Consider the following 24,235-nt stretch of genomic DNA (forward strand, 5'->3'; position numbering starts at 1 on the left):
CGTTCATTAGCCCGTTCATTTATAAGCCGACCCCCCAAGATGGTTAGGTAAAAATAGCAAAAACTGTATGACCCTTTCATAAGCCGACCCTATATTTCAGGGGTTGGCAAACTTTGGCTCCCGGCCCGTCAGGGTAAGCCGCTGGCAGGCCGAGATGTTTTGTTTACTTGGAGCATCTGCAGGAACGGAGCCCCTCAGCTCCCAGTGTCCGCGGTTTGCCGTTCCCTGCTATATTTTAAAAGCTGGCATCACAAGAAACTCAAGTTTTGCTAGAATTATTTTAATGTAATCTAACGAAAAACCTGTTATAATAACTGAACAAATGTATTCACCTTCAAAATTACAGTCAATATTTAAAATCAGTAAATGGATATTTAAAACAACTAACTTAGAACAATATGAGACTTTAAAAGTCTTAAAATCCTTCAAAGTCTGAATCAGTCTCTGATTCACCAAACAGTTAATTAAACTTTGCTTCCGTCACAGCTGCACCTGCATTGTCATTGTAGATGTCGGCAGTGTTGTCTTCCGAGCCAGATTCCTTCTCATCATCAGCCTCTGTTGGGTCATCATCAAATATGGCATCATCTTCTGACCCGTTGAGTGCATTGCTGATGCAGTATTTCCTAAACAATTTTTTTTACCATTTCCGACGGAATGGACACCCACACATCCTTGATCCACTGGGAGACTCGATTGATTTCGGGCTTTATAAGATTCCCGCCTTTTGTCAACTTTGCCATGCCTGAGCACATCCATTCAGACCACATTTTGCGTAGCCTGTCTTTAAAGGGTTTGTTCAGGCAGATATCAAGTGGTTGTAGAACTGAAGTTAAGCCTCCAGGGATTACAGCCAAAGTAGTTTTCATATTTTTGGCCATATTTTTCATCCGTCTTGTGTGCCCTGAACATGTCCCACACGAACATAGCAGGTTTCTTGAAAAGTGCTCCTGGTCTCTTATTCCACACTTTTTCCAGACATTCAACAGTCCCACTTTCATCCATCCATCCCTTTTCGTGTGCACGTATGATGACACCAGCAGGAAATTTCATGTTTTTAGGTAAGGTTTTTCTTTTAAAAATAACAGGAGGGAGCTTTGATCCATTTGCCAAACATGATAAAACCACCGTAAAATGGATTATTTCATGGCCAGTGGTTTTAATTAAAACTGTTTTTTCACCAACACCGGTTACCATTCTGTTGCTCGGGAGATCGAATGTCATTGGTGTTTCGTCCATATTTCCTATTTGTGACAGTTGAAATGCATATTCCTTTCGATATTTTATAATAAACCTTTGGAAAGATTCGATTTTTTCTTCCAGATCTCTAGGCAGCTTTTGCACTATCTTTGTTCGCGGTCTTCTGCATATTCAACAACTTTAAGTTTGAACGCTGCATAAGAAGACCTTTTTCTTTTGATTTCACCGTTGTTCATTTTAAATACTAGTATGAAAACAGATTATTATAGTTATAGATTTTTGTAGGACTTTATATAAGAATGTCACCTGCTTTATATAGGAATGTCAAATTATTATTATTCTTTGTTTATTTCAAAGCAGCCCTGTAGATTGGCATGTCTGTAGGGATAACAGGCTATTTCAACTTTATTAGAGATTCCATCGATTCTGCACGTTATATTTTCATATTGGCTCGAGACTTATGAGGTCCATTTCAGGCCAATCTAGTCCACTAAACAAAGCCTTTGCAACTTTAAAAGGCTGCAGTATTGACATCAATAAATGGGTCGGCAAACTTTGGCTCCCAGCCTGTCAGGGTAAGCTGCTGGCAGGACGTTTTGTTTACCTGGAGTGTCTGTAGGCATGGAGCCCCTCAGCTCCCTCAGTTCATTGGCTGCGAACGGCAAACTGCGGCTACAGGGAGCTGAGGGGCTCCATGCCTGCAGACGCTCCAGGTAAACAAAACGACAATGTATTAGAAATTCAATTCAATGATTCCATAGATTTAAAATCATCGAATTTTGGTGTAGACCCGTTTATAAGCCAACCCCCGCTCTTTGATACGTCACTTTTTTACCAAAAATATTTGGCTTGTGAACGAGTATATACAGTAAATATTTTAAGTACTGTACAATATATAAGCAGCCATTAAAAATGTTAGTTGTTGATAGTTGCTCTTCTTTCTGGACTACTTGCTGAGTGGTACTAATGTTTATAAAATATGTAAGTTTAAGAGACCAAAAATAAGGTTAAAATAATATGTAGTACTTCTAGTGTTTTGTACCTATAGAGGTGACAGAATCCTTAAAGAGGTAGGCAAGTATTATCTCCATTTTCAGATGGAGAAATACATACAGAAAGGTGAATGCTTACTTAAAAAAAAATAAACCTATTTTCCTTAAATCATGCAGCAAGTCAGCAGCAGGGCTGGAATAGGAGCCCAGGTCTGCTGTCTCAGAGCTACGCCCCACCCAAAGGATCAGACTGCCTCCCCTGGAGAGTCCTTTAAAAATCTATGTCCATTATTCAATTACAGCTTAGGTGATTAAAAGGAAATGAGACTTAAATGGTGAAAGATGCATCTGACTTCCATGCTGTTCATGCATTCCTCAGTTTGAAAAAGGTAATTACATTGGTAGGTTTAATTGCTTATAATTTGTATCAATTTCTACTTCTCTTGAACTATACTGCTGGGTTTGGGTTAACTCTTCAGCTGTGTGTTAAAACAGGGAAAAAAAGTTTAGTTCCAAAGGCTTAGAAGTCAGGTCTGCTGAACCATTTTAAACAACACACAAAAACCTACATTTGAAACCTCCACTAAGTTGAGGAGGACACCTTTTTGTTAACCAGCAAATGCAAGATATTTTAAGGTAAGGGCAACCACTCCATTCCTATCTCTTTTGTGGTGCCTACTGCTTGTAACAGTAGGGGAGGGATCACTGAAAAACTGCCCTGTTCTATTCATTCCCTCTAAAGTACCTGGCCTTGGCTACTGTCAGAAGACAGGATACTGGGCTAGATGGACTATTGGTCTGACCCAGTATGGTCATTCTTATGCTATGCAACTTGTGTCAAGACACTCAAAATAACCACTCAAGTAACAATAGGGTGAATTTAACACTGCCTTTGTTTTGTTTTTTAATTACAGTCACACCCTCCTTGTTATAGGGTAGGTTTTTAAAATTTAATAGGCCAAGGCTACTCTTACTTCATTTATCATATGCCAAACACTCTTGCCACTGCTGCATATATGTAACTCCGATAAGGTCCTGCATATCATTAAAAAAAAATGACATACAGCATCACCAGTAACTCAACACTCACTACAAGCCCACTCATGATTACCTGATTGTCCCCGGCCAACAGCCCTTCGGATACTCCTAAATTTGAAATGAGGAGCATCAATAAGGTACACATACGTATTACCTCTTATGATAACGGTAGGCTTGCAGCTTTAATTTGATAGTAAATAGTGGTTTAAATTAAAGCAACACCCACAGGTTTGTGTAACAAACATCAGAAGTTATTTGTGGGGGACAGAAAAATGTGAGGAAAGAAAGTAACAAGTCATTTAGTATATAGTATACTTTTTATCCACATAATTAACATTCTCTACAAAAGGTGGATAGATTCCACTCATTAGTACAGATAGAGAAACTGAGGAAGAGGCAATGGCCCAAGGCCACAGATTGAGTCTGTGGCTAACTACAATTAGACATCAGGAGTTCCTGACTCAACTCTGTCCTTGCTCCTCCAGAATGTTAAACTGAGGCGTGTTCATAGTTGCTACAATGCAACAAATAATCTATAACAATAAAGAAAATCAGGTTTTAAAACTTCATAAAAGGATACAATATATCCATGAGAACATTTTTCTACTTTCAAGGGGAGAAAAGCAGAAGACTAGTAGAATATTTGATTTCCCAGAACCACTGGCCTCAATATTTCCTACTAGTGGGTGATTTTTAGGCAGTGTCTACACAAGTGTTTGTCAGTATTATACTGATTTATGTCCAAAGTCATCTGAAAGGAACACACAGACTTCCTTCTGTTTTGTGACATGCCTGCTCTGTCAAACAGTTTGAGGAAGGTAGCACAGCGGGCTCCCATCTCCAGGCAAGAAAGAATATGACAGCTGGATCTTTCAAACTACCTCACATCTTTTGCTCTGATCAGTTATCAGTGGGTAGTTTCAAGGGAATCCTCAGACATATAATCCCAGAAAGGCCATCAGCCACATTCATTCATTTCTTCCTCTCCCAGCCGATCATCACCTTATGTAAACTTTCAGTTTGTAGTTTGGCAGTGCTTATAGCTTATTTTCTTCTCTGATACTAAAAAGCCACATATGGTGGTATGTCCACAAGGCACAGTGTGGATGAGGAGTACGTGAAAAAACACGTATATTGAGATACAAGTATGAAAATATATTTTGAAATATGATTCTCCATTGAATACTAGTGGCTGCTGCTAAGGCTGCTATTAGGCCTTGCCCTCTTCCGAAATCATACCCTACAAACAGGCCAACCTCTTCTCTTCTGTTTGAAAGGTCTATATTATTTGGCAGGAACTGGATGGGGTTCCCTCAGAGTGCTCCAATGCATTTTTTCCTATAACTGATGCCAGCTGTCCAGAATTCATTAGCATAACACTCAGCACTTAATATAGTTAAACTACCCACCTGAGGGTTTTCTTCCACTTCTTTTCTTAAATATACTACACAGATACACGGTTTCAAAGTAGCAGCCGTGTTAGTCTGTATCCGCAAAAAGAACAGGAGTACTTGTGGCTCCTTAGAGACTAACAAATTTATTTCAGCATAAGCTTTCATGGGCTACAGCTCACTTGCATAGAGTGACACTGACACTCTATGCAAGTGAGCTGTAGCCCATGAAAGCTTATGCTGAAATAAATTTGTTAGTCTCTAAGGAGCCACAAGTACTCCTGTTCTTTTTACACAGATACAGAAACTGGCACAAAGAGGTGAAATGACTCACCCAAAACCACACAAATCAGTATCAGAGCCAGATTTAGAATGTAGGAATTCCTGGCTGCCAGGCCATTAGCTATAGCTCTTATGAGCAATCCTTCAACAAGTCAGTGTATGAGCTAAATAAATGTGTGGTAAGGAAACAGGTTTCAGTTTCATGTTTTGCATGGATCATCAAAAAAGTGAGTGACCATTTTTGTAACAGCCATGACAGCGAACCTTAAATTTGGATTTGTGCAAATGTAGGGGAAAAAGGGGGTTAAAGGTATGACATCCATTTGTATACAATGGCTATGAAAAGCATTTTCATTTTTCCCCTTGAATTTCATTTTTTTTTTTTTAACTTACAAAGGAGTATTGGTGAAATAAAGTAAGAGCTACAGCCTTGTCTTCCCCACAGTGACACCCTTTCTGCCAGACATCCCTTACTATCCCGTATCCAACTCATGATATAACTAAGGCTAAAGATTGTGTTATGGTTATTTTTAGTAAAAGTCACAGATGTGTCACGGGCAATAAACAAAAATTCACGGAAGCCGTGACCTGTCTGACTTTTACTGCTGCAGCTCCATGGTTTCCCCTGCCACCATGGTGGCTGGGAGCTGTGGGGTTCCCCCTCTGCCCACCGCAAATGGAAGCTGCAGGGGGAGCTCCCCTCCGCCCACAGTGACTAGGAGCTGCAGGGTGACCATATTGCCCAAAGAGAAAACGGGTCACCCCCCCCCCACCCCACATGAGGCTGTTGCCGGAATCCTGAGAGCCCCCTCAGGAGTCTGTCACCTGTCACTGGAACCCTTCCAGGGCCCCGCTGGCTGCCAGCTCCAGAGTCCTGCAGCCCCTGAGGCTAAAGCACAGAATGTCTGGAAGTCACAGGTAGCCTTAGTTATAACCCCTCATGCCAAGACCTGTCCAGCCTTGAAGGGTCACACTGCCATGGCATTCAAAAATAAATACACCATGCGTGCCTTAGTGGACCACCTCCAAAACCCTTTCACAAGCTGGTCTGTCTTGTCTGTAAATATTATATAACAGCAACACTGAGAGAAGAGTTACTATGGCAATTGGAAAGCTTCCCCCAAGGCAGTGACAGAGTGCTGTTTTTAATATTGATGATAGAACTGAAGCTATCAGAACACAAGTACTGTCAAGTCAAGGCACCAAACAAAACCCTTCCACAGGTTTTTAGCAATGTGTCAAAGTTAAAATGGATGTACTTGCTAAGGAATCAATGGGACTATGCTTGGTGGCTTTAGTGTTTGCATTTTTGACACAGCTGTATTAATCTTAAAAATAGATATAGCTCCACACAATTTCTACACATTCTAAATTACACGCTATTCTTAGTATACCTAAGAGATATGAACCAAATGCTTCCTCTGGTATAAGAAACACACATACACCCCCTCAGAAGCACTGCTGACCAGCCTTTCTACATTTCTAATGCTAGCCTCACTACACAGCTGATGTCAGCTGCACACACATGCATGGAAAACTATTCAAGTCCAACATTTACAAATCAGACACATAATTCCACACTGCTGATCTCCTCTCAAGCCTTCTGCACTCTGACTTCGCTACCTTCACAGATCCATGCAGATGAGCTAATACTGTGCTGGTGTGTGTCTATTTTCAGAGCTATCACCTGATGTCAGCGTTTCCCAAAAGTGGGTCTCAACCCACCACTGGGTCACAGGCAGAGTTAGGTGGGCTGCAGGCCGGATGTGGAGAGGAAGAGACTGGAGAGGGAGCCTGCATAGTGGTGGCTCCTGTGCCACAAGGCTGGGCCCAGCTCCCTACTCTAGGCATTGGAGACGGAGCCTGCTCCACTCTCACCCCCACAGCAGCAGTCCCTGTCCCATGGAGCTGGACCTGGCTCTCTGCTCCAGGCATTGTGACCTGCTGCACTGCATTGCAGCACCACTCAGGTTTGGCCCTTTCACTAACCTTTACCATGGCAAAATTCCACAATATTCACTTAAGAACAAACAGCCATTAACACCTGATGGGAAAGTACCATTTTCCTGGGATGTAGCAAAGGCCATCCAAATATCGGGGGGGGGGAAGAGGAGGAGAGGAATAATTTTCCTAGCATCTTAATGGACTAATCTTGGGAAATGGTGTGCTCCTATAACTGTCAATGAAACCAGTAGAGGTGTGGGGGGATGTAGGCATTCAGAACCACCCAGCCCCTAAAACAGGAAGTTTTCAAAACAAACATTACAGATTTGAGTTTTCTGTCTTTCAACTAGCGGTGTCTCTCCCTTTCCTATCACTCCATCTCCCACATCTAGTGGAACTATTTAATGCCACAAACTGTTCCGGGGACAGTTTGTGAGAGCAACAGCACACAAAACAAAGGGCTGGTATCATATGGGGACAGTTTCATTCCTCTGCACACAACAGCAGGAATGATACAGCTCTCAGGACATGGACGTTTGCAACCCGAGAGGTTATTCCCCACCCTTGTCTTTCTGCACCCCGAAACTTTCCAGCGCCTACTCACTGTTATACTGGACTCCCTTGGCAAACCTCCTCTGCAGAGCCTGGTTCATAGACTGCAGCCCCGCGGGGATGTTCTTATCGCGGACGGGAGCCTGGTCCGAGCCCACGAGTTTCTTCAGGGCCGAGAACATCTTCCTCGTCCCCCGCCTTCCCAGGGGCACGAACCTCTACGAGCGCGTGGGAACCGCGCCTCCCGGCGGAGCTCAGCAGCAGCCCCGGGCAGGGCAGCGCGCGGGCGGGGGCCGGTTTATGCGGCCATCGCGGTGCTGACGAGCCTAAGCAGACCCAGCTCTGTGCCCCAGGGGAGGAATGCGCCCCGGCGGCGCTCCCCGAGCCTGCCCCCGCACAGACCGGCCGGGCGGGCGGGTTAACGCGGCATCGCCCGGCCCCGGGCAGAGAGCGGCGTGTCCGGGTCTCGACGCTGCCCAGGCTCCTGTGGGGCGGGCTCAGCCCCGCCAGGCCCTCGCAGGTGCCGCCGGCCGCTGAGATAAGAGATACCGCTCAGCGCCCCGCGCCGCCGCCATCTTGGTCCTTTCGCTTTAAGGAGAGAGGGACGCACGCAGAAAGCGCGGCTACGGAGCCGCGCGCGGGACAAGAGAGTGAAACTCACTCACACCTGCTCCCGAGCCCGCCCCGCCCACTCAGCCTTGTCCCGACTCAGCACCCCGCCCCTCCCCTCCCCACCATCCTGCCCGGCTCTGCCCACCCAGCCCCGCCCCCGCCGCGTGGCTCGGGCCCGTTCCCCAGGTGGTAGCGGCGCGCGGCGGCTGGGCTCGCGCAGGGCGAGGGGGCCGGGCCCCTGGAGGTGCAGGCGCTCAGCCCTGGGAGTACCAGCCCTGGCCAGTATCTGACTGGCCTGCCTGGGGGTTTTTATGGATTTTCCAGTTGTCAGAAAAATAAGTGAATCTACTGGGTTTTTTAAAGTGGGTCTAAAGATTTGCAATCTTATCCCAGTACATTGGGCTAGCTCATGCTAATAGGTTGTGTCCAGCTACCGAAGCTGCCGTGTTCCCACTTCCACAGTTTAAGTGACAACGGATCAAAACTGTTGCAAACACAGCAGCTGTCTGCCCACGAGGATGCAAGTGCACTGCGTGGGTGTGTGAGAGAGGGCTTGAGTCACATGCAGTGTTATCAGTCTTCTCTCTCTGGGTTCTCTCTCTAGCTACTATAACTGGCTGTTGAAAGGAGCAGGGTTGTGGAATTCCCTTGTGGGTGGGAGTTGGGGTTGCGGTGGGCTTGCCTTGGGGAGGGTTTGTTTGGGTTTTTTTGTATTTCAAAGGTGAGCACCTGACAGGATTGGGCCCTCACCAGCCTGGCCCTGGCGCCCTACAACAGCTTCTCATGGCGCTGAGTGGGCCTGGGCAGCAAGAGGCCAGCCGAGGAAAGTGAAGTGCTTTATTGAGTCTGAAATAAAGTAGCTTTTGGTGGGATATGGTGACATGGACCTTAGGCGCCTTTCCGGCCTCCTCGCTGCTTCTTCTTGGCAGCCTTGGTCACGGTTTCAATCAGGCGCACACCCTGCTTTTTGATCTCGTCCCGGTTGGGCACGTAGCTGTGGTCAATGTCCGCAAAATCAAAGGCATCTGCAAAAGAACAAAGCCGAGTGAAGCAGGCTGGGAAAGCACGTGGCACTGGAGCTGCTGCTGCTTTTCAGCTGTAACACCTGGGGGCTAAATCCCCAGCAGAGGTCACTAGTATTAGGGCTTATGGCATCTTTGTAGGCTTCAAGCCGGCAGTGGGCAGCACAATCACATCTGCTTGAAGAAATCTGGTGCTATCCCAGAGTGCAGTTGCCAGTACATTCATTGCAAGCTACATCCCATTCCCAGTGCCTCAGACTCTGAGTTGTCAGGACTCAGATCACTAAAATAACGGCAGTGTTGCTATTTCTCACTTCATATGATGTTTTCTATAACGCTCCAGCTCCTGGAGCCATGTGATTATGTGTAAATCTCAGCTTTCATTTAAAGGAACCTAAGTTTCTAGCTGTAGTAGTTGCAGAATAAAGCTAAAAAACTTGAGGTTCCAACAGCAGAAGGTGAATAAACAGACCTCAACATGAATTAGTCTTTAAAATTGCATGAGGTTTAAGCCAATCTGATGCCTTTGGAGGCCTGACTCCTCGTTTTTGATGGCGAGGATGTACATAGATAAAAGGTGAGAGATATTTACCCTTGACTGGAGGTTGCTGATGGAGGGTTCAGAGGAGTAGCCCATAAGATTTGTCCATTTCTTACTCTCCTACCATCCTGAAATCCCCTAGACTGTAGTGAGAACCCTTGGCCTTAAAGGGAGGGCTGTGGCTCTTCACACACAAATTCGGTGAGCCACGGAAGTGACTGGCAACTGCAGATTTCTAGACCAGCACCAATTTTGTGTTAGCCAATGGGGGTCCATGTCTGATCCTTCAGTGGAATGCAGTTGATGGGACCCTGAAGTTACAGAGGATGGAGAGGCTGTTGTGAATGTTGCTGAAAGCTCTTCCCAGCAGCTGGCTGAGATCTCCATTCTAACTACAGGTCCTCAGTGCTCTCCCAATTCCAAGATCTTCATACCTCTAACAGCATCTTCTTCATCCTCAAAAGAAATCTTCAGGTTCTGACGCTCATTCCTTGTACTTTCCTCCAGGAAATTCCTAACTTTCACATAGGTCTGTAAAAAAACACTTCAGGTTAAATATTGCATAGGTGGGGAGGGGGAGAAGAGGGGGGCAATGGACACAGGGTATGTCTACATTTCCAGCAGAAGAAGAAGAGGTAATTTTCCAGCTCATGGAGACATACCCATGTGAGCTCTGAACAAGCTAGCATGCTAAACATGGAGCATAGCCGCAGAGGTGCGAGCAGTGGGCGAGGCTAGCCACTGGAGTACAAGCCCATCCAAGGCATGAGGCATGTACTCAGTGTGACTAGCTTTAGCCTATAGCCCAGGATGGTCAGCTAACCTGGGTGTAAAGCACTACTAAACTCTGGAGGCTGCTGGGATCACAATGGGATCACATGGCTGGGACACGGAGTCTCTGGTTGCTAGATATTGCTTCTTGAGTTCCCTGATTTGCACTATTTTTACTGCACAGTGCTCAGATGCTGCTTGGCAGAGACTTATACACACATGAAACAAGTGAAGGATGAGGGCAGCTGCAATATGCCTGGGAGCTCCTGGCAAGTTACCAGTGCAGCCCCTTTAGCTGGGCAAAGTTTGGGTATCTCCAGCCCATCAGCACAACTGTGTTCTGGGACCTCCTCCAGGCTTTAGAGAGAGGAGAACTGCTGCCTGGGGACTTCAGTAGCAATGCAGCTGTCCTGCTGCCTGGGCCCAGCCTCTCAGGGGAAGGCCCCCAAGCCTGCCAGGGAGGAATAGCACACCTCATTGTTCTCCTCCCTGCTGAAGTTGTAGGATGGAAGGTGGGTCATGACCTCTGTCAAGTGCAGCAGCTTTGTCTCACAGAACTGCAGCTTGTCGTAAGTGTCACTGGTGTCCACGCGAATGTCACCCTAGGGGCAAGGAGACAAAGTGATATAGATGATGCCGCCTCCAGAGATTCCTTCCAGGGCCAGTGTCTGGGGTGCAGAGGGAACCAGCAAGTGGGAACAAACACCCAGGAGGTTCAGGATGGGATGAGAGGCCTCGGCAATTGGGGAATTGCCTGTCTAGGCCGAGTGCTGGGCAGAGGGACATTTATAAAGTGCCTTTCCCCACATGGCTGCAGCCCCACCGACTGGGATGTGTTTAGCATCTGAAAAGCATGTTGGATTTGTGCCCAAACAATGAGACTGGGGCATTCGCCACCCAGCTCCAGCCACACACTGAGCTTGGCCACCCAGCTTCAGCGCTAGGCTCTGTGGAGATCCTGAACCTCCCATGACCTTTGGCCTCTCCTGTTCATTCCGAGGGGAAATGAAAGCTTGTTCTGCCATGGTTGCGTACAGTGAGAGTCCATGGCCATGCAGAGGCTGCAGTGCCTTCTGTCTGCAACTGCCACATTACTGAACTCCAGAACCCCAGCTGCAGAGAAAGCAAAGGAGGCCTGGAGCCCTCCTGCTGCAGAGAAACCGTTGGGATCTATCTATCTATCTATCGGTTCTTTGCCTTTGTTTACTAGGCCTTCTACCCACACAATTCCAAAGATATATATATTAGGGCTGTTGATTAATCGCAGTTAACTTACGCGATTAACTCTAAAAAATTAATCATGATTAAAAAAATTAATCACGATTACTTGCAGTTTTAATCACACCAACAATAGAATACCAATTGAAATTTATTAAATATTTTGGATGTTTTTCTACATTTTCATATATATTGTATTCTGTGTTGTAATTGAAATCAAAGCGTATATTATTTTTTATTACAAATATTTGCCCTGTAAAAATGATAAACAAAAGAAATAGTACTTTTCAATTCACCTCATACGAGTACTGTTATGCAATCTCTTTGTCCTGAGAGTGCAACTTACAAATGTAGGTTTTTTGTTACATAACTGCACTCAAAAACAAAAAAATGTAAAACTTCAGAGCCTACAAGTCCACTCAGTACTACTTCTTGTTCAGCCAATCACTAAGACTAACAAGTTTGTTTACTTTTACGGGAGATAATGCTGCCCACTTCTTATTTATTCACCAGAAAGTGAGAATAGGCACTTGCATGGGACTTTTGTAGCTGGCATTGCAAGGTATTTACATGCCAGATATACTAAACAATCATATGCCCCTTCATGTTTTGGCCACCATTCTAGAGGATATGCTTCCATGCTGCTGACGCTTGTTAAAAAAATAATGCGTTAATTACATTTGGGACTGAACTCCTTGGGGGAGAATTGTGTGTCCCCTGCTCTGTTTTACCTGCATTCTGCCATATCTTTCATGTTATAGCAGTCTCTGATGAAGGGACACATGAATCTTTAGCGCATCTGGCACGTAAATATCTTGTGATTCTGGCTACCACAGTGCCATAAGAATGCCTGTTCTCACTTTCAGGTGACATTGTAAACAAGAAGTGGGCAGCATTATCTCCTGAAAATATAAATAAACTTGTTTGTCTGAGCGATTGGCTGAACAAGAAGTAGGACTGAGTGGACTTGCAGGCTCTAAAATTTTACATTGTTTTATTTTTAATGCTTTTTTTTACATAATTCTCCATTTGTAAGTTCAACTTTCATGATAAAGAGATTGCACTACAGTACTTGTATTAGGTGAATTGAAAAATACTATTTATTTTGTTTTTATACAGTGCAAATACTTGTAGTCAAAAATAAATATAAAGTGCGCACTGTACTTTGTATTCTGTGTTGTAATTGAAATCAATCTATTTGAAAATATAGAAAACACCCACAAATATTTAAATAAATGGTATTCTTTTATTGTTTAACAGTGTGATTAATCTCATGATTAATCGCGATTAATTTTTTAATCACTTGACAGCTCTAATATATATATATATATATATATATATATATATATATATACATACACACACACACACTAGGCCTTCTACCCACACAATTCCAAAGATATATATAGCTAGATGATATAGATATCAATATACCATATATATACTTGATCATAAGCCTGTTCATTTATAAGCCGACTCCCCCAAGATGGATAAGTAAAAATGGAATTTTTTTATGACCCATTCATAAGCCAACCCTATAATTCAGGGGTCAGCAAACTTTGGCTCCCGGGCTATCAGAATAAGCCACTGGTGGGCCGAGATGGTTTGTTTACCTCGAGCGTCCGCAGGCACGGAGGTAAACCTAAGTAAGCACAGTGTCCCAGCCCGCTCGCAGCGTGCTCCGGCGCCCGGGCTGTGCGGCCACAGCCTGCTCTGGGGGGTGGGGCTGAGCGGCACGGCTGCAGCCTGCCAGCCCCGGAGCTGCAGCTGCTTCGGAGGCTGGGGGGAGAGCAGTGTGGCCAGACGCGGAGAGACTCTGGCCCCGCCTCTTCCCTTCTGGGTCTGCTGGCTGTGCTGCCTCTCCTTGCCCCCTCTGTTGGGGGGAGGGGCGGTGTCCCACCTCTCCCTCTCTATACCCATTCATAAGCCGACCCCCTTCTCTGGTGCTTCCCTTTTTTACTAAAAAAAATCGGCTTATGAACGAGTATATACAGTATCTTTGTGTGTGGGTAGAAGGCCTAGTAAACAAAGGCAAAGAAACGAGGACGCGATGGAATGGACTATGAATGGTGCCTTTGATTTCTGCAAATCAGAGTCGTCTATTGATCCAGAGTCCCATGTGGATATAGATGTGGTTTTTGCTGGCTCCCCGCATCTTATGATCTTATGATCAGAAGGAACCTCAACTGGCCATCGGGACCATTCTGACCTTTGGAGTCTAGTATAGTATGTTTGGGGTGTGAATGTGGAGTGAGTAAGGTTTGTTTTATAATCAATGAAGAGCATTTAGAGTATTATATACCAATGCTGCGTCCAGTATCTGCCTGCTCCCCATCCCGTAGGGAGACCTTTATTGCGGGTCTAAAAAAACTCTTCAAAATATGACCCAGACATAAACTGATGCAAGGAGGTCTGCCTGAGTCTGCAGCCAGCCAGCATGAAGCAGGAGCTCTGAGCAGAGTGAACTGTCCCATTAATCTTTAGGAGGGGAACTTCTATTTGAGTGGTGGGGAAGAGAGCCCTTTTAGGTGATGTCTGCATTGCTTGCATACCCATTCTCTCATCGAGCTAGTACACATACAAATAGCTACGGAGCAGTGGCTGAGCCAATGCCAGGTGCTTCAGAGGGAATGAATTGCACAGGCAGGCAATCATCAAGTGATCCATCCCCTGCCATCCAATCCAAGCTTCTGGCTGTCAGAGGCTAGGGACACCCAGATTGGGGCACCAGAACAGGGGAGGCCAAGAGACCATGGTCCGTCCACTTTTTGCCATGGCCCTGGTCCCCTGCCCCTTCTCTTCTCCACGAGCCCCCGTCCCCCAGCCAGCTGAAACCCAGCCCGGGTAAGAGTGTCCAGGGAGCCTGGGCAGCTGTGGGGAGCTGCAGACCATCCATCTACCCAGGGTGGGGAGGCCCGAGTGCAGCTTCTGGCCTGTGTCCCAGCCCCCCACTCCAGGCGGATGGAGGCTCTGCAGCTCCCCACAGCGGCACAGACGGATCTTACCGTGACCCAGCTGCAGCTCTTTGGCCCCCAGGGCCCCACCGTCAGGCCAGGCCTGAAGCCGGAGTCAGGTTGGGGTAAGAGCTGCATGGGCAGCTGTGCCCTCCTCACCCACACACACACTTTTAGGAAGAATCTGTCAACCCTGCACCCAGAGCATGGGGTTGCATCCCTGACCATCCTGGCTATTAGCCACTGATGGACCTCTCCCCCCTGAACTTGGCTAATTCTTTTTTGAACCCTGCTATAGTTCTGGCCTTTGGAAATGGAAAGAGCATGCAATCTGCTGTGTCTGAGCGTGTGATGGGGTCTACAGGCCCCACACTGAACCAGGTCTGGGAGCAGAGCAATGCTGGGCTAGGCAGGTGCAGGGCACATTCCCAGTGGAGGAACACTAGTAGCCCAGAAAAGCGGAGGAGACACAGGGGCGGGCACACCAAGCTGATGCTGAGAGCTGTACCAGGAGTGTCAACAGCTTTGTGAAGGCTGCTGTAGCAGCATGGAGAGCGAGCATGCAATACACTGTCCACGACTGAGGGAGAGAACCGCTCCTCTGTGGGAATGACAAGGTGGCGATGATGATGTAGTGGGTTAGGGGGTGAGCTTAGTTACAAGCTGCCAAAGCAAATGACATGATGCTGAAGAGGTAGGAGCAGAGAGCCCTCTCCTGCCCAGCCCAGCTCTGCACGATGACAGGAAGGGCAGGAGGGAGGGTATTTAGGGCACATACATGGCCAGGCACAGTGATCCCGCACAGGCGAATTAGGAGGTTGTCAACGCCATTTTCAAAGCTGAGCAGAAGCTCCTGATTCTTCAGCATTTGGGTGTGCACTTGGTGTAGCCGGACCTCTTCCGCCTCCAAATTCTTCTTCAGTTCTTCCGCCAGTTTTCTAGAGCTAGAGGATGCACACACATGCACACACACACACATACACACACACATGCACATACACGCACACAGAGGCACACCCACATACATACACACGCGTATACACACACACACGCACACACACAGGGCCAAGGGAGGCTGTTATTCATTCGGATTATACTTATGGAGCCCCATCCACACAGCATCTGGATGCTCTTTACATGGCTTAGATAAGCGCTATCAGACACTGTACAGGAGCACACACGCCGCAAATCCTGCACCACAGCAATGTTAAAGGGCAGGCATGGAGGAAATCTAACCAGTGGGCACCTTGCCTGGGATTCTGGAGCCTGGCTTTCATGTGTTTCCAGGAGGGGCAAATTCTGGAAGTGAAGGCCTGCTGCTGAGAATGCCCTTGGTTCTGCACAGCTATGTGCAGTAGCACTTGTGGGTCTCGGACACATACCAAAATCCTTTGCCCCGGATGCCATGTCATCGCTTTTGAAGCACTGATGCATACAATGCATAGGATTCCAGGGGAATTAAAGATGTGCCCTGCAGAAATGCAGAGGACCAAGTGCGTTGGTGCGGGGAAGGGAGAAGGCTGTGAGGATTTAGAAGAATATAGAATATCAGGGTTGGAAGGGACCTCAGGAGGTCATCTAGTTCAATCCCCTGCTCAAAGCAGGACCAATCCCCAACTAAATCATCCCAGCCAGGGCTTTGTCAAGCCTGACCTTAAAAACCTCTAAGGAAGGAGATTCCACCACCTCCCTAGGTAACCCATTCCAGTGCTTCACCACCCTCCTAGTGAAAAAATTTGTCCTAATATGCAACCTAAACCTCCCCAACTGCAACTTGAGACCATTACTCCTTGTTCTGTCATCAGGTACCACTGAGAACAGTCTAGATCCATCCTCTTTGAAACCCCCTTTCAGGTAGTTGAAAGCAGCTATCAAATCCCCCCTCATTCTTCTCTTCTGGAGACTAAACAATCCCAGTTCCCTCAGCCTCTCCTCATAAGTCATGTGTTCCAGCCCCCTAATCATTTTTGTTGCCCTCCGCTGGACTCTTTCCAATTTTTCCACATCCTTCTTGTAGTGTGGGGCCCAAAACTGGACACGGTACTCCAGATGAGGCCTCACCAATGTCTAATAGAGGGGAATGATCATGTCCCTTGATCTGCTGGCAATGCCCCTACTTATACAGCCCAAAATGCCGTTAGCCTTCTTGGCAACAAGGGCAAACTGTTGACTCATATCCAGCTTCTCGTCCACTGTAACCCCTAGGTCCTTTTCTGCAGAACTGCTTCCTACCCATTCGGTCCCTAGTCTGTAGCAGTGCATGGGATTCTTCCGTCCTAAGTGCAGGACTCTGCACTTGTCCTTGTTGAACCTCATCAGGTTTCTTTTGGCCCAATCCTCTAATTTGTCTAAGTCCCTCTGTATCCTATCCCTACCCTCAAGTGTATCTACCACTCCTCCCAGTTTAGTGTCAATTTAGAGGACATCAGATCCCATCCTCACACCCAGAGCACCAGTAGATATGGGGCTGGCACCAACCATGGTAGAAAATGTACTCTATGGGCCTGAATTGCAACATGGGGGAGGGATAGCTCAGTGGTTTAAGCATTAGCCTGTTAAACCCAGAGTTGTGAGCTCAATCCTTGAGGGAGCCATTTAGGGAACTGGGGTAAAAAAAACAAAACAAACAAAACTGTCTGGGGATTTGTCCTGCTTTGAGCAGGGGGTTGGACTAGATGACCTCCTAATGTCCCTTCCAATCCTGATATTCTATGATGTGGCCTCATGTCAGAAGCTAAGTCATCAGGGTGAAGACCCAGGAGCAGATGGTGGCAGCACAGAGCCCAGCCATCAATGTGCAGGTGTAAATATGTACCTTATGGAGCTTGGGGTCTGGTGGAATTTCAGCTCAGCACGTTCCAGTTCCAGCTCCTTCAGCTTGGCCTCCAGCTCCTCACGCTTCTGCTCACACTCCACTATCTGCTGTTGCAGGTTCTCCCCAGTCTTCTGCTGGGCCAGGAACCTCCCTGCGATGTCCTGGCCAGGAGGGAGAAGGAAGAGGCATCAAAACAAAATGCATCAGACCAGGAAGAATACAGGACCTATGAGATCAAATTAGACGATTGGGCCAAAAAAACCCCGATGAGATTCAACAAGGACAAGAAGAATCCTATGCACTGCAACAGACTAGGGACCGAATGGCTAGGTAGCAGTTCTGCAGAAAAGGACCTAGGGGTCACAGTGGATGAGAAGCTGGATATGAGTCAACAGTGTGCTCTTGTTGCCAAGAAGGCTAACGACATTTTGGGCTGTATAAGTAGGGGCATTGCCAGCAGATCGAGGGACGTGATCGTTCCCCTTTATTCGACATTGGTGAGGCCTCATCTGGAGTATTGTGTCCAGTTTTGGGCCCCACACTACAAGAAGGATGTGGAAAAATTGGAAAGAGTCCAGCGGAGGGCAACAAAAATGATTAAGGGTCTGGAGCACATGACTTATGAGGAGAGGCTGAGGGAACTGGGATTGTTTAGTCTCCAGAAGAGAAGAATGAGGGGGGATTTGATAGCTGCTTTCAACTACCTGAAGGGGGGTTTCAAAGAGGATGGAGCTCAGCTGTTCTCAGTGGTGGCAGATGACAGAACAAGGAGCAATGGTCTCAAGTTGCAGTGGGGGAGGTCCAGGTTGGATATTAGGAAACACTATTTCACTAGGAGGGTGGTGAAGCACGGGAATGCGTTACCTGGGGAGGTGGTGGAATCTCCTTCCTTGGAGGTTTTTAAGGCCCGGCTTGACAAAGCCCTGGCTGAGATGATTTAGTTGGGAATTGGTCTTGCTTTGAGCAGGGGGTTGGACTAGATGACCTCTTGAGGTCCCTTCCAACCCTGATATTCTATGATTCTATGATCCCAGCTCCACTTTCGGAGTGCAGGGGGCTTATGCCAGCCATGCAGGCCACACCCTGGAGCATGTGAGATCAGCACTGCCTAGTTATAGGGATATTATCACTATTTTGGGGGCTCATTGGAGGGACTCCTCAGTAGGAGCAGTGCAGCAACAGGCTGTGGCCTTGGGGTCTCACATTAGACCCTTAGATGTTGCAGGTGGCTTCTTAGCCCTTGTCTAAGGCCATCCCTGCCTACTGGGGCCTGGTATCAGTGGGCCAGATCCTGAGCACTGGACTCACTCCTCAGTCCTTAATCAGGCAACAGTTCCAATTCAGAGCTGAGTCAGGAGCTCAGATCTGACTCTCTGACGCCTCTTTTCCCTTGGCGCACGTCCCAAGGGTCTCGTCCCCTCACGACACAGTGTCTGCTGCTTCCTTAGCTCTGCAAATCAAACTGCTCTGGTAAGTTGGAGCAAACGGGGAAGGAAAGGAGCAGCACACTGTCCAGCCACTCTGTGCCAAGGCAGAAGGGGGCTCAGACAGCAGCTCCCAGCACACAGGATGCCCTGAGAGAGTCGCCAGGATGCTCTCAGCAGTCAGAGGTGTTGAGAGAGACAAGCACTCAGCTCTGGGCAAGTCTGCTCAGGCTTCTGGGGATACCATTCCCTAGACGCTTCAGAGGATCAACACGGGCATACACATAGTCACCCTGGTATGAATATTACATCTCCTTAGCAGAGGCACACCCATGCTCTTAGCTGATCCCTGGCCTGGCAGGACAAGGACATGGGCATGGCATGGGGGAAGCTATCCATACCCCGGGATGCTGGAACAACTGGTAGAGTGGAGGTGCTGAGACCCATTGACCCAAAGGGTAAACCCTGTCTATGATGGAAACCGCTTCAAGCCAGGGGGTGCAGCAGCAACCCCTGCACCCCTAGTTCCAGCACCTATGTCCACACAGGACAGGAGCTTTTGGCCTCCAGGGCTGACAATCTGGCATTACCTCCCTAGAAGCAAAGCCCCCAAGCCACGTAGCCCTGAGTGCCTTACCCAGAGATGTGAGCACTGCACTGCACACTTTATCTTGTCTACCTCAGACGTCACTTGGGCCTGATGCTCAATCTGGGCTTTGGAGGCCTCCAGCTTTGCACCTAGATGTGGGGAGGAAGCAGCAGAGAGAAGACTAGAGTTATATCCCCCAGTCTGGGGCAGGCTTGGTGGCCAGAGGAGGGGGTGGAACAGGGCAGGCGTGCAGGGGGTCACGGAATGACATCCGAATGACGGCCAGCGGTTGGAGCAGCAGGAATGAAGAGTCTATGGGCAAGGTATAAAATAACAACTGAGTTCAGATAAGAGCTAGAGAGACATTCCCTAAAACCTCCCAGAACTCCCCCCCGCCCACACAAATCTACAGCAACATGGCCAGGGACAACCCACTTGACCAATGAAACACTAGGTTAAGCATTCGAATACAAAGACAGGCTCTCATTAGCTAATCATGCCCTGCTCCTAGCAAGATCTGTCTCTCACATTAATGTCACCCTTGAGCCAGGTCCCTTTGTCTAGGGTTACCATTCGTCCGGATTTACCCGGACATGTCCTCCTTTTGTGTGCTAAAAATAGCGTCTGGGGGGAATTTGTAAAGCACTCACAATGTCCGGGATTTCCCCCTCCCCCGGCAGAGCGAGCGGCTGGGAGGGCTGCAGGAAAGTCCCGGGCTGGACTCCGGAGCAGCTTCCTCCTCCCACCCCCCCTCCCTGCATTCTGAGCCGGCCGGCAGCTCCGCCTCCTGCAGCCCGCTCCGGCAACCCTGTGCAGGGCCAGGGACCGGGTTTTGTGTTGTGCTGGGGAGCTCAGCCATGTGTCCGGCTGGCACAGAGCCCAACACCCTGTTCTGAGCAGCAGGGTAAGGGGGGGCAGGAGAAGGGGCAGGGAGGTTCTGGAGGTGGCAGTCAAGAAATGGGGGGGGGCTTTTTGGGGGGAGTGGAGAAAGTTTTGGGCAGTTAGGGTACAGGTAGGGGGTAGGGTCCTGGGGGGCAGTTGGGGGCGGGTCTTAGGAGGGGGCAGTTAGGGGACAAGGAACAGGGAGTCTTAGGTAGGGGGTGGGGTTCTGGAGGGCAGTTAGGAGCAGGGGTCCCAGGAGGGGGCAGTCAGGGGACAAGGAGCGGGGGGTGGGGGGCTGGGAGTTCTGGGGGGGAGCTGTCAGGGGGCAGGAGTGGGGAGAGGGATCGGAGCAGTCAGGGGATAGGGAGCAGAGGGGTTTAGATGGGTTGGGAGTTCTGGGGGGGCTGTCAGGGGGCAGGAGTGTGGAGAGGGATCGGAGCAGTCAGGGGACAGGGAGCAGAGGGGTTTAGATGGGTTGGGAGTTCTGGGGGGGGCTGTCAGGGGGTGGGGAGTGGTTGGATGGGGCGTGGGAGTCCCAGGGGTCTGTCTGGGGGTGGGGGTGTGGATAAGGGTTGGGGCAGTCAGGGGACAAGAGGCAAGGAGGCTTAGATAGGGAGTGGAGTCCCAGGGGGCAGTTAGGGGCAGGGGTCCCAGGAGGGGGCAGTCAGGGGACAAGGAACGGGGGGAGGGTTGGGGGTTCTGGGGGGGCGGGAAGTGGGAGGGGCAGGGGCGGGGCTAGGGCGGGGCTCCTCCCGTCCTCTTTTTTGCTTGTTGAAATATGGTAACCCTACCTTTGTCCGTCCCCATGCAGGGCCAAAGAAGAAAAACCCTTCCTGATATGCAGGGGCCCAGAGGCAGCTCCCCGAGTTGTATTGACAACCGTGTCAAAAGGACCGAGTATCACTATTAAATTTGTACGGGGCTTCCTGGTTCTGCTTGTAGGCTAGCTAGGCTAAGGGGGCTCTGTGCAAGGGAAGTGTGCAATCTGGCCCTTGAGCGGCCAGTCTGCAGCCAGCCACCCTAGAGTGAGGTGGAGTAAGTTGTGTCTCTCTGCTGTAGGGAACAGCCTGCTTTGTCTCTCTCTGGTTTTGGTTCTTGTGTGTTATTGTTCTGGAATCTAAGAAATAAAGTTGTTTCACGTTACAACTTCCAGCAAGAATATTTATGTTTTTTATCTAACTTCTCTGTATGTGTTCCATGAACATAACACTGCCCACATAGTGGTGCCCCACCAAGAGGCTTAAGTGGTGCAGGGAGCCTTGGGTTGGGCTGAATTTTACCCAGGCTTGGAGTCAGTGCTGTCCCCATTAACCTCAACAAGAGCAGGATGAGGTCGCATGGGAGCAGATGTCTCCCACCCGGAGCTACCAGTGACGAATACTCATTGACTGTGACCTCTGGGAAAAGACCCCAGGCAGAAGAGAAATAGCCACTCCCAGAAACCAGGGTTGTCCATCTCCAAGCTGGATATTCATACTCCACCGCCTGATACCCTGCCTCAGGCAGCGGCCAACACCTATTTTCAGTGGACTTGGGATGCTGCCTGAGCTTTCAGCAGGCTATGCTCTGGAGCAGCTCCCGGAGTTATGAATGCTACACGCTGGAGCAGCTCCTGGAGTTACAAATGCTGCACCCTGGAGCAGCTCCCGGTGTTACGAACGCTGCACCCTGGAGCAGCTCCCGGTGTTACGAACGCTGCACCCTGGAGCAGCTCCCGGAGTTACGAACGCTGCGCCCTGGAGCAGCTCCCGGAGTTACGAACGCTGCGCCCTGGAGCAGCTCCCGGAGTTACGAACGCTGCGCCCTGGAGCAGCTCCCGGAGTTACGAACGCTGCGCCCTGGAGCAGCTCCCGGAGTTACGAACGCTGCGCCCTGGAGCAGCTCCCGGTGTTACGAACGCTGCGCCCTGGAGCAGCTCCCGGAGTTACGAACGCTGCACCCTGGAGCAGCTCCCGGAGTTACGAACGCTACACCCTGGAGCAGCTCCCGGAGTTACGAATGCTGCACCCTGGAGCAGCTCCCGGTGTTACGAATGCTGCACCCTGGAGCAGCTCCTGGAGTTACGAACACTACACCCTGGAGCAGCTCCTGGAGTTACGAACACTACACCCTGGAGCAGCTCCTGGAATTACGAACTCTAACCCCTCAGGGTACTGGGCTCCAGTCCCTCCTCTCCATCAGCATGTGCACAGCAGAGGAAGCTTCCAGTAGCGGGCCTGGCCAAAATGCAACCTCACCTTTCAGCGACTCACGCAATATCAGGACTGGGAAATCCACATTGAGCTCTCGCCTGGCCTGCTGCAAGGGAATTAGAAGCAACCCAATGAGTCATAGAAAAGCATAGGAGGAAATGAGGCACCTGGACCACGCCAAGCCAAACTGGCCTCAGGGCAGAGCCAACCCAAGAGGTAATGATCTAGATATGTAGCTTCTCTCAGCCAGGGGGATCCCAAAGCACTTTATACACAGGGGCCAGGTTCTGGCTAGATTAGGTGCTTGTCTGGCCCCCATCACCACAGTATCTGGCTGCCTCCCAATCTCTAATGTCTTTATCCTGTGCAGCAGTGCAGTTGTATTGTGTCTATTGTACAAATGGTGAGCGGAGGCCCAGGGACTTGCCTAAGGTCACCCAGGGCATCTGTGGAGGAGCAGACAGGTGAATGCAGGTCTTACAAGTCCTAGATCAGCACTTGAACCACTGGACGATCCTTCCCCTCTGAGTAACTCCAGAGTAAGTCCACTGACGCCTCCCGGCCTGAGGCCCCGGGCCGTGTACCTTGCATTGTTGCTGACACCAGGGAAGAGAAACTGTAAAACACCACGGTTGTGTTTCAGGCCCACTCTGCCAAGGTGTCAGCCATGACACAAGTGTAGGGTCACAGGGATCAGGCCCAGCACACATGGCCATCACTCACTGAGCCAATGCTGTCATGTGGCCTCCTCTGGGGTGGGATATAGCACCCATCCTGCACCAGCGACCTCCTACTGCTTTCTGGCTAAGGAGAGAAGGACAATTTCTCCAAGTGACCTGGAGGGGGAGCCTTAAGTAGGTGAATGTCATTACCCAAGCTGGGACCTGGCCGGCACTGGGGATAACAACTCATTTCTTGTATGAGGAAGAGGATGGTCCTGCAGTTACAGTACAGCGCTAGGACTCCTGGGTCCTAGTCCCAGCTCTGCCACAGGCTCATTTTGTGACCTGGCAGAAGTCACTGCCCCTCTCTGTGCCTCAGTTTCCACACCTGTAAAGTGGGGATAATGGTACTGATCTACCTCACGGGAGGTTGAGAGGCTTCATTCTTTCTGTTTGAAGACCCATGGCTGGAAGGAGTGATGGGGGCAAAGGATGATTGTAACCAAGAGCCAGGCCTTGGGTTTCTGGCTCATCCAAAGAGCACCATTTCCAGCAGTAGCCCTCCTGACTTAAAGGAGAGAATCGCCTAGGACAGGTCCATCTGCAGTGGCTGGAGTCAGGGCAAGGGCTACATCACCCACACTGCTCCTCATGGAGATCACTCTCCCACCCAAGCACTGGCTGTGCTTAGCTTCTGGGAGCCGAAGAGACCCCAGCCCAAGGCTGCACTTCACATTGGATTCCATAAGTCAAACCACAGGTGCTGATGATCACTGGACAGCTGCAGCTCACCCCACAAACATCCCGTGCTAGGGGCTGTCAGGGTCGAGAAGGCTGTCAACATTCCCCTGCTGGGGCGAACTTCCCATTCATGATCCCCAAGCCAGGCACACAGTGTGAACTCACTCGCCCTTCTGCGCCCATAGCTCACGTGGACTCACCACTCTCCTGTGCCGCTCGCTCGCATCCTTGACCCGGATCCTGTCAATCTGCTTCTTTTGGAAGTTTAGGGAATTCTCCCTGAACCTTCTCTCTGCAATGAATTCGGTTTCCATATTGGTCATGTCCATCTGGAGTGTGGCACAGCCAGGGAAGGGAATAACAATCATCACATCAATAAAGCCCCTTCCATGCCAAAGTACTGCACAAGCTGC

The 24,235-nt window shown here is 49.1% G+C and overlaps 2 protein-coding genes across 3 annotated transcripts in view; both read right to left on the reverse strand.

Annotated features, from left to right (window-relative positions):
- Positions 1-7,991, reverse strand: part of RABL6 (RAB, member RAS oncogene family like 6) — a 132,742-nt gene extending 124,751 nt beyond the window's left edge. For both annotated transcript variants that reach the window (XM_054007269.1, XM_054007268.1), the window contains exon 1: positions 7,452-7,991. In XM_054007269.1, coding sequence (XP_053863244.1) covers positions 7,452-7,581 — 130 coding nt within the window. In that variant the 5' untranslated portion in view covers positions 7,582-7,991. The remainder of the gene's footprint in view (positions 1-7,451) is intronic.
- Positions 7,992-8,899: 908 nt separating this feature from the next.
- CCDC183 (coiled-coil domain containing 183) overlaps positions 8,900-24,235 on the reverse strand; it is a 32,963-nt gene continuing 17,627 nt past the window's right edge. Inside the window, exons 7-14 of the mRNA XM_054007889.1 lie at positions 24,023-24,151; positions 22,465-22,525; positions 19,394-19,494; positions 17,333-17,493; positions 15,296-15,461; positions 10,819-10,947; positions 10,009-10,105; positions 8,900-9,036 (exon numbers count right to left, since the gene is read on the reverse strand). Of these exons, the coding sequence (XP_053863864.1) occupies positions 8,900-9,036; positions 10,009-10,105; positions 10,819-10,947; positions 15,296-15,461; positions 17,333-17,493; positions 19,394-19,494; positions 22,465-22,525; positions 24,023-24,151 (981 nt within the window). The remainder of the gene's footprint in view (positions 9,037-10,008; positions 10,106-10,818; positions 10,948-15,295; positions 15,462-17,332; positions 17,494-19,393; positions 19,495-22,464; positions 22,526-24,022; positions 24,152-24,235) is intronic.

Source organism: Malaclemys terrapin, chromosome 17 (assembly GCF_027887155.1).
Source record: "Malaclemys terrapin pileata isolate rMalTer1 chromosome 17, rMalTer1.hap1, whole genome shotgun sequence".
NCBI lineage: Eukaryota > Metazoa > Chordata > Testudines > Emydidae > Malaclemys > Malaclemys terrapin.